General features: G+C 56.3%; 1 protein-coding gene across 1 annotated transcript; it reads left to right on the forward strand.

The window, feature by feature from the left end:
- Nucleotide 1: 1 nt before the first annotated feature.
- On the forward strand, nt 2-11,305 carry ADAMTS15 (ADAM metallopeptidase with thrombospondin type 1 motif 15; the record flags this gene model as incomplete). Its single annotated transcript, XM_008636983.2, is given in 9 exon segments — nt 2-397; nt 4,618-4,750; nt 5,252-5,419; nt 5,815-6,098; nt 6,693-6,870; nt 6,967-7,148; nt 7,745-7,920; nt 8,350-8,457; nt 8,459-11,305. Coding segments are annotated over 9 exon segments (2,280 nt in total), but the record flags the coding sequence as incomplete, so codon positions are not given.
- Between the last annotated feature and the right edge of the window lie 668 nt (nt 11,306-11,973).

Consider the following 11,973-nt stretch of genomic DNA (forward strand, 5'->3'; position numbering starts at 1 on the left):
GCTCACCCCCGGCGTGCTGCAGGCGCTCGACAAGTACCGGGGGCGTGCGGGGGGGAAAGGCGGTCGGGCCAAGCGCTTTGCCTCGGTCCCGCGTTACGTGGAGACCTTGGTGGTGGCCGACGAGTCGATGGTGAAGTTCCACGGGGATGACCTCCAGCACTACCTGCTCACCCTGATGGCCACGGCCGCCCGCCTCTACAAGCACCCCAGCATCCGTAACCCCATCCAGATCTCCGTAGTCAAGTTTCTCCTCATCGGGCAGGATGACAAGGGGCCCAAAGTCACCAGCAACGCCGCCCTCACCCTGCGCAACTTCTGCGCCTGGCAGAAGAAGTGGAACAAGGTCAGCGACAAGCACCCCGAGTACTGGGACACCGCCATCCTCTTCACCAAGCAGGTGGGTGCAGGGGGGACGGCCCGGAGGAGCTGTCCTCCCTGTCATGGAGCCCTGCACTGGGCTAAGGTGTTCTGCCACCTGTGTGCATGGTAGGGGAGGTTGTGCTTGTGGCTGATCCCTCTGTCCCAAGGGAACCTCCACTGTCAGATGCTGGGGTGGGGGGAGCAGAGGCATGGAGCAAGCTGGCTTGAGCCAGCCCTTGCTGTCCCTTGGGCAGGTTTTGGCTATCAGCCTGGAAGAATCCCTGCCGTGGGGTGAATGAGGCCAGGAGGTGCCCAAGGCAGGTTGCCCCACGGGCAGAAATCTGCCGCTCTATCTCCTGCCTCCGTGCAGGAGCCTTGGCAGCAAGTGCCCTGCAGCTCTGGCGTGCACCCTGAGACGAGAGGCCTGAGCCCAGAAAAGGAGGAGCATGGTCCCGCTTCCCCCTCCCCAGCTGGGAAGAGCTCACAGTGCCACCTGCCAAGAAAAAACCTCTCCCTGCTTCCTCTGACTCATGTGCGAGGTCCTCCTGAGAACCTGGACCTCTCCTCAGCACTGGCTGCGCTGCATGGACCCAGTTCAGGGCTGGAAGTGAAGCACCAGAGATTCAGCCAAGCGCTACAGCCCTCGAGTGGGGGAGAGGGGAGAGCCAATGCCACCACTGCCGTGGGCTGGCTGCATCCCTGCGGTGGGAGAGGGGCTTGGAGCTGCCTTTGGCACGGCTCCGTGGTGATGTGGGGTGTGGGATAAATTCTGCATCCTCCCACCCCCACAAACTGGGTGACACCAAAGCTCCCAGAGCCTTCCCCCACTGTTCCTCCTTCCCTGTAGTCCTGTCTCAGTGTGGACATCGGTTCAGTGCCTGCATCCCAAAATCACTGATGGGATGGGAGGAGGATGAGCCCAGCTTGGAGAGGACAGTCACGTCTTATCCTGGCTGCTGCAGGCTTTGGCAGCAAAGGCTCCTTGCATTTTCTCCTTCTCCTATCCCTGCCCAGATGTTTTTGGATTAGGGACAGGACAGGAACTCCCCTCAGTGGCAGGGAGACCATTCCCAAAACATTTTTCCAGGTCAAGCACTTGTGGGTGGGAAGGATATAGTGTCCAGCTCAGTTCAGCTGTCCCTTGCCTGGCTCAGCGAGGGCTGACAATGGCCTGGAGGAGGAATGGTGCTGTGCAGGACGTGTCAGATCTTGTCCTGTCCTGTCTGTCTTCTTGCCCCCCCCCACCCCGGGCCAGCTGTAAATCCTATGGGAGCACAGACAGGATTGAAGCCCAGGCTGCTGGAGCCGCTCCTGCCTGCACGGGGCTGCTCAAAGAGGAGGACGTGCTGACACCTCTGCAGGGACAAGCCAGCTCCACCTCTGGTGGAAACCCAGTGAGGTCACTGGAGCTGCACGTGGGACAGAGTCGGTCCCAGCGATTTAAAAGACGTGGATCACGTCTGGGCTGCATTTTTTACACATTGCTAAACCATCCATTCCTGAAATCCCAAAGCAAGCTCAATGCAAAGGCACACGGTCAGGGAGACATCTGCCTTCCTTGAGTGCATCCATCTGTGGTCCCCTGACACCCCGAAGCTTATCTTCCTGCCAAAAAGCTGTTACATAAGCCCCCGACTTAAATTTCACCTCCAGGCTGGTTGATAGGCAGTTTTCAGTTGTGCTGATGAGTTGCTGACAAATGGGGCTCTCTTACTGCTTGGATTTGCTCCCTCCTGACGTTGGTCATGCTGAATGATGGATTTGCCTTTGGGAAGCTCAGTCCTCACCAGCTCGTGGGTGCAGATGCCCCTTCCTACCTGAGCTGCTGCTTGTTGGAGGGTCCTGCAGAGCATCCAGCCTTCAGCTGCACTCCTGCCTCCTGGAAATATCCTTGCACACCACGGCAAAGGGCTTGTCCATTCTTCCCACCCATCCTGGACCTTGATGTCTCACCAGCAAACGTTTGCTGCACATCTTTGCTTTGCTGTGAAACCAAAGGGATGTTGCATGAAGGAACATCTGGCTGCAGCCTAGCGTGTGGCAGATGCTGTGGGGGAATTTGGAAACTGTAGCTCAAGCCTCAGCTTTTTGGAATTGCTTTGGATGCACACAGGAAGCCTCCATGGTAGGGAGAGTGCTTATGACTCTGAGTAGGTGAATTAATGCACGAGCCACAAGGATCCCCCTAACTGAGCTGTGGAACATCTTGAGAAGTTCACAAGGGATGACAAAAAGCCTTGGAAGGCCCCATACAGGAAGGTCAGGCTGGCAGGAGAGTGCTGATGCACTGAGCAGGGTGCCTGCAGCCCCTTGGGGGCCAAGCATCCTCCCTGCATCTGTGCCGGCAGCGGGGGACCCCGGTGACAGTGAGCAAAGGCAGAGCCGGCTCCTCGCACGGCGCTTTCCCACCCTGAACCTGTTTCATTTCTCTCTCCTCCCCTCCTGAGCAGGCTTGACAGCTGGCAGGGCTGAAGGAGGTATTTAGGTGCAGGATCAGGGGCTCTCATTAAAGCCCAGAGATGCTGCCTGGCATCCCCAGGCTGTCCTGAGGTGGGGAGTGAGGGAAAACCCCTTGAAGAGCCGCTGGTCGTGTATCCCAGCGAGGTTCAGAGCGAGAAGTGGGTCAGTGTGTCAGTGCAGGTGTTGGGCCGGGAGCCAAAGCTCGCTGTGCTGGCGAGGAAAGAGCTCTTCAAAGAGCAGTGAGCGGGGAGCTGTGAGCTGTGACATTCCTCTCCATGCCCCATCCTCACCTCCAAACCCCCAGCCCTGGGCAGAGCACAGGCAGGGGGGGCCTGGGCAAGCTGCACCCCTGGATTAGCTCAGCGTGGCGGTGGCACTGGCTCTTGGTGGTGTTTTGGGACTGGGACTCTGCACCTGGGCTTGCCAGCACCATGAATCAACCTGTGCCCATCAGTGGTGGCCCTGCCACTGCAACGTGGGGTTGCCACCTCTTCTCCCTGCTGACATGGATGTGTGATGGGATCAGGGTGCAGCAGGGTCCCAGCTGGTGGGGAAAATTGGTGCAGAGCAAAGCACTGAACCCAGTTGTGTGATGGGGTTTTCCACCACCAGTGCAGACCCAGACATTTCTTCACGTCACCTCTCTGGAGATCATGGTCTTGCCTGTTCCTCCACACTCTGTAGCCCCAGGTCTCCTGTTAAAGCCATCTCAGCCCTGGCTGGGGCTCTCTGAAGTCATCAGGACTGTTACTTACCCACGGCTGAACCTGCCTGCGCGGGAATGCCTTCAGCTTGGAAACCTTGCTGGAAATATTGGCACAGCAGCTCCTGCAGGATTTTGAGCAACCCAGGCGCTTTGGCTGGGCGAGTGCTGAGCATGAATCACACTTATTTATAGCATGGGAGTGCCCAGTGAGTCCCTTACTTTTCTTTTCATGTGGAAAACAGCTCCCTGCCCACTGCATGCCTCCCCGGCACCTCTGGGGCAGCACCAAGGGAGGGGATGATGCTCCAGCCCTCCCAAACAAAAACCACATCCCAGCAGGGGAAGGGAGCACCTGGGACAAGGTTACTGCCAGGCTGCAGCACCGCTGTTTCTTAAATGGACTTTTTTTCTTAGCACCAGCACCTGGAGAAGGGCAGATCTGCCTAGGATGAGACCCTTCCCAGCCTCTCTCCTGGCAACATCCATGTAGGATCTGGCTGTCCTCAGTTTGGGGGTGGAAGCCTGGGCTGGTTCCTCCTTTGATCAGCTGGGCTTGGTTGCTCCTTGAAGGATGGCTGCAGAGTGTCTTAGAAAGGCAGGAGCACTTTCTCTAGCCTTGGAAACCTCTGGACCTGGTCCAGGGCTTTCTTGTTCCTTGGAAGAAGCTGAGAAATGAGATTGAGAAGTGGTTCAACCCTGAGTCCAAGGCCAGATGTGTTCCCATCCACCCACCTGGGTCTAGTCCTTGAGCTCACGCTTAAGAAGAAGGGAACCAGACTGACTCCTCCATGACAAAACCAGCTCCACCCTGGCCGGAGGAGCTGTTTGGGGAGGAAAAGCTGTTGCTGAAGGCAGGGCAGGATGCTACACATATCCTTGTTGCCAGGGTTAAGTGCAAACGCACCGTTGCAGCCTGGCCTGGGTCAGGATTGAGGTTTCCTGCCTCCGTATCCTGGTGTGGTTCCCACCCCTTTGGGCTTTCTTCCCATCAGTAGCTCCCCGTGTGTGGGACACCAGGGATGAGGTGGGAAAGGGGAACCGTGATGTCTGTGCTGTCCCCAGAACTAACCCCTTCCCTCTGTGACTGGCAGGACCTGTGTGGTGCCACCACCTGTGACACGTTGGGAATGGCAGACGTGGGCACCATGTGCGATCCCAAGCGCAGCTGCTCCGTCATCGAGGACGATGGGCTGCCCTCGGCTTTCACCACCGCCCATGAGCTGGGTAAGGCTCCCAGCTCTCCTCTTCCTTTCAGGGGAATTCCAGGAGCTGGCAAGGTTCAGAATAGCCCTGGTTCCAGCCTCTGGGAGATGAGACCATAGGCGGTACACGATGATAGGGAAACTGTGCCTTGGGTACAAGAGTCTCCCTGAGCCAGGTGGGAAAGGACTGCTGAGGAAGCAAAAGGCTTTGCTCTCATAGTTGCTACCGCAGCTGGGTTTCCAGGATTCAGGAGTCCTGAAGTAACAGGCAGACGGCACACCTGCCTCTGGGAGGAGAGAGTGGGGCAAGTGCTGAAGTCACCTGTCACCTTCTCTTCACAATTTCCCTTGCCCTTCCTTTCCCGTGTGCTTTCCACGTGCATGAGGCATCCAGGAGAGAGCTGGAATGTTTGCTGACTCTTCTGGGCTGTCCACAGCTGCCATGCTTGCAAGGGTCTGCCCCGGTCCCTGCTCATCGTGCCGTGCTGGGTTATTCATGCTGCCTCCCTTATCCCACCCCCAGGCCACGTGTTCAACATGCCCCACGACAACGTGAAGGCCTGTGAGGAGGTCTTCGGCCGGCTGAAGACCAACCACATGATGTCCCCCACCCTCATCCAGATCGACCGTGCCAACCCCTGGTCAGCCTGCAGCGCTGCCATCATCACCGACTTCCTTGACAGTGGCCACGGTGAGCCCTCCTGTGTCCCTATCCCCTAGGAACAGGTCTGTCCCTGCAGGTGTTTACTGGGAAAAGATGGTTGGCTGTAGAGCGCTTCATCTCCTGGCTCCGTAAACAAATTTAGAGAGAAATGGGAGTTTGGCAGCATTTCTGTAGCATCCAGACTTCCTGGGTGTCCCCAGCAGTGACATCTGCACTCAGGCTGCTGGCACAGCTCTGGCATCCCCAGGAGATGGAATCACCTGTGTCTGGGATACAGCCAAGATCGAGGGCATCCCTGGGGTAGCACCTGGATAGTTTTGGCCCAATCCCTCCCTCATCTCCCTGCAGCGGTGCTTTCCCTCCCCACTCTGCTCCATACAATCCCCCAGGACCTGGTAGACCCCCTCTCCCCACTCCTGCAGGGGACTGTTTGCTGGACCAGCCTGCCAAACCCATCCCGCTGCCCGAAGACCTGCCAGGGACGAGCTACAGCCTGAACCAGCAGTGCGAGCTGGCCTTCGGGGTGGGCTCCAAGCCCTGCCCCTACATGCAGTACTGCGCCAAGCTCTGGTGCACGGGGAAGGCGCGCGGGCAGATTGTCTGCCAGACCCGGCACTTCCCCTGGGCTGACGGCACCGGCTGCGGCGACGGGCGCTTCTGCCTCAAGGGCGCCTGCGTGGAGAGGCACAACGTCAGTAAGTACAGGGTGAGTACCTGTGCCAGGAGCCCCAAAAACATCCCGCAGGGCCGCTCTGAGTGGGTGCTGGTGGAGCTATCCCCAACCTCCTGATGGTGGAGAGCCAGCGTGGGGACACTGATGTGGGAAGAGCTGGTGATCCCTTGGGTATCGTGTATTTCTCAAGGAGTGAGGATGCTGCTCTTCTCCAGCCAGCCCTGGGCAAGTCTCACAGAATTTGCTGTTTTGGAAGGGATCATTGAGTCCAGCTGCTGTCCCTGCTCAAGACCATTCCCAAGAGTCACACCACATGCCTGAGGGTATTGTCCAAATCCTTCGTGAGCTCTGCCAGGCTTGGGGCTGTGACCACTTCCCTGGGGGGCCTGCTCTGTGCCCAACCACCCTCTGGGAGAAGAAACTTTTCCTACTGTCCAACCTAACCCTCCCCTGTCACAACTTCAGACCACTTTTTTGGGTCCTGCCACTGGTCACCACAGAGAAAAGATCAGTGTCTGCCCCTTGGATTCCCCTCACAAGGAAGGTTTGTGGGCAGTTGGAGGTTTTGCCTGTGAGTTGTGGAGACAGTGAAGGGTGTGCAGTGCCTCATGCCGTCCATCCCTGCAGGTGGACGGTGGCTGGGCCAAGTGGGCGCCGTACGGGCCGTGCTCACGGACGTGCGGTGGTGGGGTGCAGCTGGCCAGGCGGGAATGCAGCGACCCCGTGCCAGCCAACGGGGGCTCCTACTGCGAGGGCATCCGTGTCAAGTACCGCTCCTGCAACCTGGAGCCCTGTGCTGCTGCAGGTAAGGGCTGGAGCTCGGCTTGAGCTGTAACAACCCCCTGAAACTAAAGCTGGAGGTCCAGGCTGGTGCCCAACACCACACCCCTCTTATTTTCAGTGCCAGGGAAGAGCTTCCGTGAGGAACAGTGTGAGGCTTTCAATGGCTACAGTCACAGCACAAACCGCCTCACTGCCTCCGTCTCCTGGGTTCCCAAATACTCCGGTGTCTCGCCCCGGGATAAGTGCAAGCTCATCTGCCGGGCTAACGGCACCGGCTACTTCTATGTGCTGGCACCCAAGGTTGGTGAGAGACCCCCAGGGTCAGTGTCTGGACAGTGGGATGGCTCCAGGCTCCCTGGAAATGAATAGATTTTCATTGTCTGCTGGGTGGATGGTGTTAGATGAGGTGGTAGAGGAGGGGAGTCCACCAGTCTAGTATGAATCAGCTTGGGGCTGGAGTTGGTCCATGGAGGGTCTTCCTCTGGAAGTCCTCATTTTTTACCTCTTGTAAAGGTGCCTCTGGCACATTCCTGTAGTCCTGGGGTAGAGGATGATAGTTATGGTACTGGGGAAGCAATGGGCAGGACAGGGTGCCTGTCCAGACATGGGACCGAGTGGGGTGGTGTCAGCAGTGTCCCCTGTGCAGCTTGTTCCCTGCAATGCAAAGGGCAGGAAATTCTGCAGATGGGAGCAGAAAAGGGATGTAGTCCCATCCATCTCTTCTCAGAGACCCCAAAAATCCTGCCTTCAAAGCAGAACATGAGCGAAGAGCGACATGGTGCTGCTGGCATCTCCTCAGGATCGGTCGGATGGATTGGGGTTGGACGGACACAGCTGGGGGACCTCGGGGGGTGTGAGAGGGAAATGCAGCAGCTTGTTTTGCTCACCTGGTTTAGGTTGTGGATGGCACCCCTTGCTCCCCGGACTCCACTTCGGTCTGCGTCCAGGGCAAATGCATCAAGGCGGGCTGTGATGGGAAGTTGGGCTCCAAGAAGAAGTTCGACAAATGCAGTGTCTGCGGAGGGGACAACAAGAGCTGCAAGAAGGTCTCGGGCTTGTTCACCAAACCCATGTGAGTGTTTGGTCACCATGTATGCTTCCCCTTCTCCCAGCTCTATGTTTTGGTGTGGGGGATGCAGGAAGGTCGTGGAGATGGTGATGGGATAAATCCAGCCCAAGCAAAATCTGCTGGTGCTCGTGTCCATCACTGCACAGAGACCTGGGCTGGCTCTGAAGGAGAAGCGGGACACATTTAATGTTCTGTTGACTTCTGCTGGTGGAGTGCTGTTGAGCCAGAGGAGCTGAAGCATCTTCCTGTAGCTGGGTGACATCAGCCTAGAAAAACCTCAACACAGGGAGGAGACTTAAAATGATCTTCACAGGACAAAGACAAATGTAGGGGTGGGAGGATCTCAGGGCTGCAGCTGTAGAGGGCTGAAGTAATGCAGTAGCACGATGTCCCTGTGCCTGATGTCCTGCCCTGCCTGCTCTTCTCTTCCAGGCACGGCTACAACTTTGTGGTGGTCATCCCCGCGGGCGCCTCCAACATTGACATCCGGCAGCGGGGCTACAAAGGACTCATCAGCGATGACAACTACCTGGCGCTGAAGCCTGCGGACCGGCCACTTCATCGTCTCGGCCGTCGAGAGGGACCTGATGGTGAAGGGCAGCGTCCTGCGGTACAGCGGCACCGGCACCGCCGTCGAGAGCCTCCAAGCCTTCAAGCCCATCCAGGAACCCCTGACTCTGGAGGTGCTCTCCGTGGGAAAGATGACCCCTCCTCGGGTACGCTACTCCTTCTACCTCCCCAAGGAGAGCAAGGAGGAAAAGTCCTCCTACAAGAAGGAGGGCAAGACCCCACCGGACCTCAACAACAACGTCCTCAGCCTGTCCAACCGCTTGGATGGTGGGAGACCAAGCTACAAGCGCCCCTCCTACAAGTGGGCGGTGGGCGGTTGGGAGGCGTGTTCTGTCACCTGCGGCGATGGCCTGCAGAAGCGCTCGGTGGCTTGTCGCGACTCCTACGGCCAGCCGGCCGCCGAGTGTGACGCGGCGCAGCGCCCCGCCGACGTCCGGCTGTGCGGGGAGCCCTGCCCGGCCTGGGAAGCTGGACCGTGGTCTCCTTGCTCCAAGAGCTGCGGTCGGGGTTTCAAGAGACGGGCATTGAAGTGCTTGGTCCCTACTGGGCGCCTGCTGCCCCGGGAGAGTTGCAATTTTCGGAGGAAGCCGCAGGAGCTGGATTTCTGCACCTTGAGGCCGTGCTGAGCAGGTCAAGGGGTGTCTGCAAGGAAGGGCGTGGTGTTCCTATGGCTGGGTGCAGCCAAGCAGCCGCCAGAGGTTGGGCGTGGGGGAGATGTCCATAGCACATAGCAAAAGGGGGAAAAATAAGAAAAAATGGGAATAAAAAGGGACCTGGGTGTGGGGACAACCCCATGCTCCTGGGAGAGAGGGCTTTTACCAGCCAGGTCGCTTGGAGACAGAGCGGGAATGAACATCTACCTCGAAGCCACTGAACAACGCGGAAACCACCGGTGGAGGCTGGGAACTGGGGGGACAGATGGAAATGAGGAGGATCATCACTGCCTGTGATGGATCTGTGGTACAGGCAGGGAGATGCCCCTAAATTGCACAGATGAAGCCTCCCCCCACCTTCCCAGGACCAACCCTACCTCCCTTCTCCCTGGACTCTCCCAACACTCATGCTAAACAGGACCAAAAGGATTTACCAATGCAATGACCACCGGTGCGATGAGGCACTGGGACTGATGCCTCCAGGGCTTGCTGGTGGTGACTTTGTTGTCCCAGTGGCATCCCCGGGTCAGGCTGGAAGGTGGTGGCTTTATTTTCATTCTCTCCTCACTTTTATGACCTGACCAGTGTAAATTTTATGGTGCTTAACTCTGTATTTTTTGAACCTCCTTCTTCCCCTCCTGATGGATGTAAACCTTGCATAGCAGGGCTGGTGTTATTCCCAGGGGATCTCACCTGCCTGAGGTTTCCTATGGTGCTTTGGGATGGGGCTGTGTGAACATCTGGACGCTCCTTTACAGCCTGGTCCACCTGAAGCTTTTCAGGGCTAAAACGGATCACTGCGGACCTGAGGTTTGAGCTGTCATTCCAAAAAAGCAACAAGCAACTGTGCTGTAGCTCCACAGGGTCAGACACAGCCCCCCCAGTCGCTGATACTTCACTCTGCTCTGGAAATGGTGCTCAATGCTTAACGGGACCAGTATGTCATGCCCAGACATCCCATAGTCTCCAATCTTTAACCAGGTTGGGGTATTTTCCCTCTGTTTAAAGCCTCCCTGAGATATCCTGAGCTCTATCAGAACTGGGGTGACTTCCCTGGCATCTACTTTTGGGTAGATTAATTTGGGTCTTTGGCTTTCCTGGGGAAGAGGGGCTCAGTGGGGTTCAGGCATGCAGGGAACGAGGGACTATTGAACCTCTTGCTGCTGCAAAGCATCTACAACCAGCTTCCCCCTCCAGTTATTCTGGGGTTATTCTGCACCTCTGATGGTTTTGTAGCATCGTGCCCGTTGTGGTCAGAGGCTGTTTTACCTCTCCCAAGCACGATTGAACCCATCATTGAGGTCTCTTGCTCGGATCAAATCATCAGGCAGCGCTGAATTTTTTGCTTTCTCACTGATGAAGGTGCCTCTTAATCAACGAGCTGTGACTGTGGGCAGGCCAAAGCTTCTGGGTCAAGCTGCGTGGTTACTGGGATCAGCAGAAAGGTATTTCAGGGATGAGATGCAGATTTTGGGTAGGCAGAAGATTCCGTGTCAGCAAATAGGGGCTTGGAGCCTGCCTTGCTTGTTCAGTCCCTTGGAGGTACAACGTGGAGACTCTGTTGCCCCTTGGGTGGCTCCAGAAGGTGTGAGCAAGGTGAGAATGACAAGGAACGGGACAGGTGCCATGAGGGTTCCCTTGTGGGGTCTTTCCAGCAGCTCTCAAACTCCTGGTGACAATGTTTGTGGGCTCATCCTCCCTGGATTGATGTAATGCCTTTTTCAACACAATAATATTTTAGGTCTCCACGCTGCTCCACAGAGCCAGGAGCAGATGTTGTGGTTGCTCTGCACAGCAGGGAACGGGAGTTAATGTTCTTAGGAAATCCCTTCCAGGTCTCCATTCCCATGAACATACCATCCATTTTCCAAGGGTTTTCCTGCATATCTGAGCCTGCTGCGCTTTCCTCTGGGGACAGAGCTCTGAGGAGCTGCCCTTTAGAGTCTTGCCATCCCACAGCTGGTTTCTAAGCCACCAAGAAATTGTCAGCCTCATTCCTGAGGAGGGGAGGGATTCCTTGTGTGTGGTTCTTTTGCTGAGGGTGCAGCAGAAGGACGGAGATGCCGATGGTACTGGCTGCTTTGTGTATACCATGTATACTGAACATCGATCTCTGCTGTTTGTGCGTCAATAGCAAACCTGAAATAAATCTGTATTTAAAGTTACACCTGGTTCTCGGGGGACACGGTCTTGCAAAAGTTGTTTTGTTGGAGGCTGCAGGGCATTCCTTGTCTTACTGTGATCCTGACCCCTTTATAGTGTCAGCTCCTTAACTAAAGAACAAAACCATCACCTTTAAAAGCCCAACAGGTTTCTTCTGACTTGGTTCTGCTACACGATTGGTTATTGGTAAAAAACAAACCCAGGCTGAAGGAGCTCAGTGGTGAATCAGTCCCTGTGAGCCCCAAGGGAACTGGGGATGTTAAAGGAAAGAGGTTGGTTTTCCTCAGGCTTGAATCAGGATGTTCTTTTGTCAGGGTAACAGGAATATGGAGTTAAAAGGATTGATGTAAGCTGGAACAGCACTCTCACATCCTGGAACAACCCTGTCTGTGTGTTTCTCCTGAAATTCTCAGCACACCCTCCCTGAGTCAGAGCTCTTTCTTCCCTGTTGCACCAGGGCCAACGGTGAGATAAAGCCCTTCCTTTTCCTGGGCCGTGTCAGCTCAGGGATGCCTGATGTCACCCCCTCCAGCTCTCAGCTGAGTGCCTGGGATTTTATTTTCCCCCAGCAAATGCAATTTATTTCCCTGTTATGATGTAATGATTTGGCAAATTTCATGTGTTTTATTGGGGGGGAAAGCTCAGTTTGCTTTTCGTCATCACAGAATCC

Source organism: Corvus brachyrhynchos, unplaced genomic scaffold (genome assembly GCF_000691975.1).
Source record: "Corvus brachyrhynchos isolate BGI_N302 unplaced genomic scaffold, ASM69197v1 scaffold46, whole genome shotgun sequence".
NCBI classification, from domain to species: Eukaryota; Metazoa; Chordata; class Aves; order Passeriformes; family Corvidae; genus Corvus; species Corvus brachyrhynchos.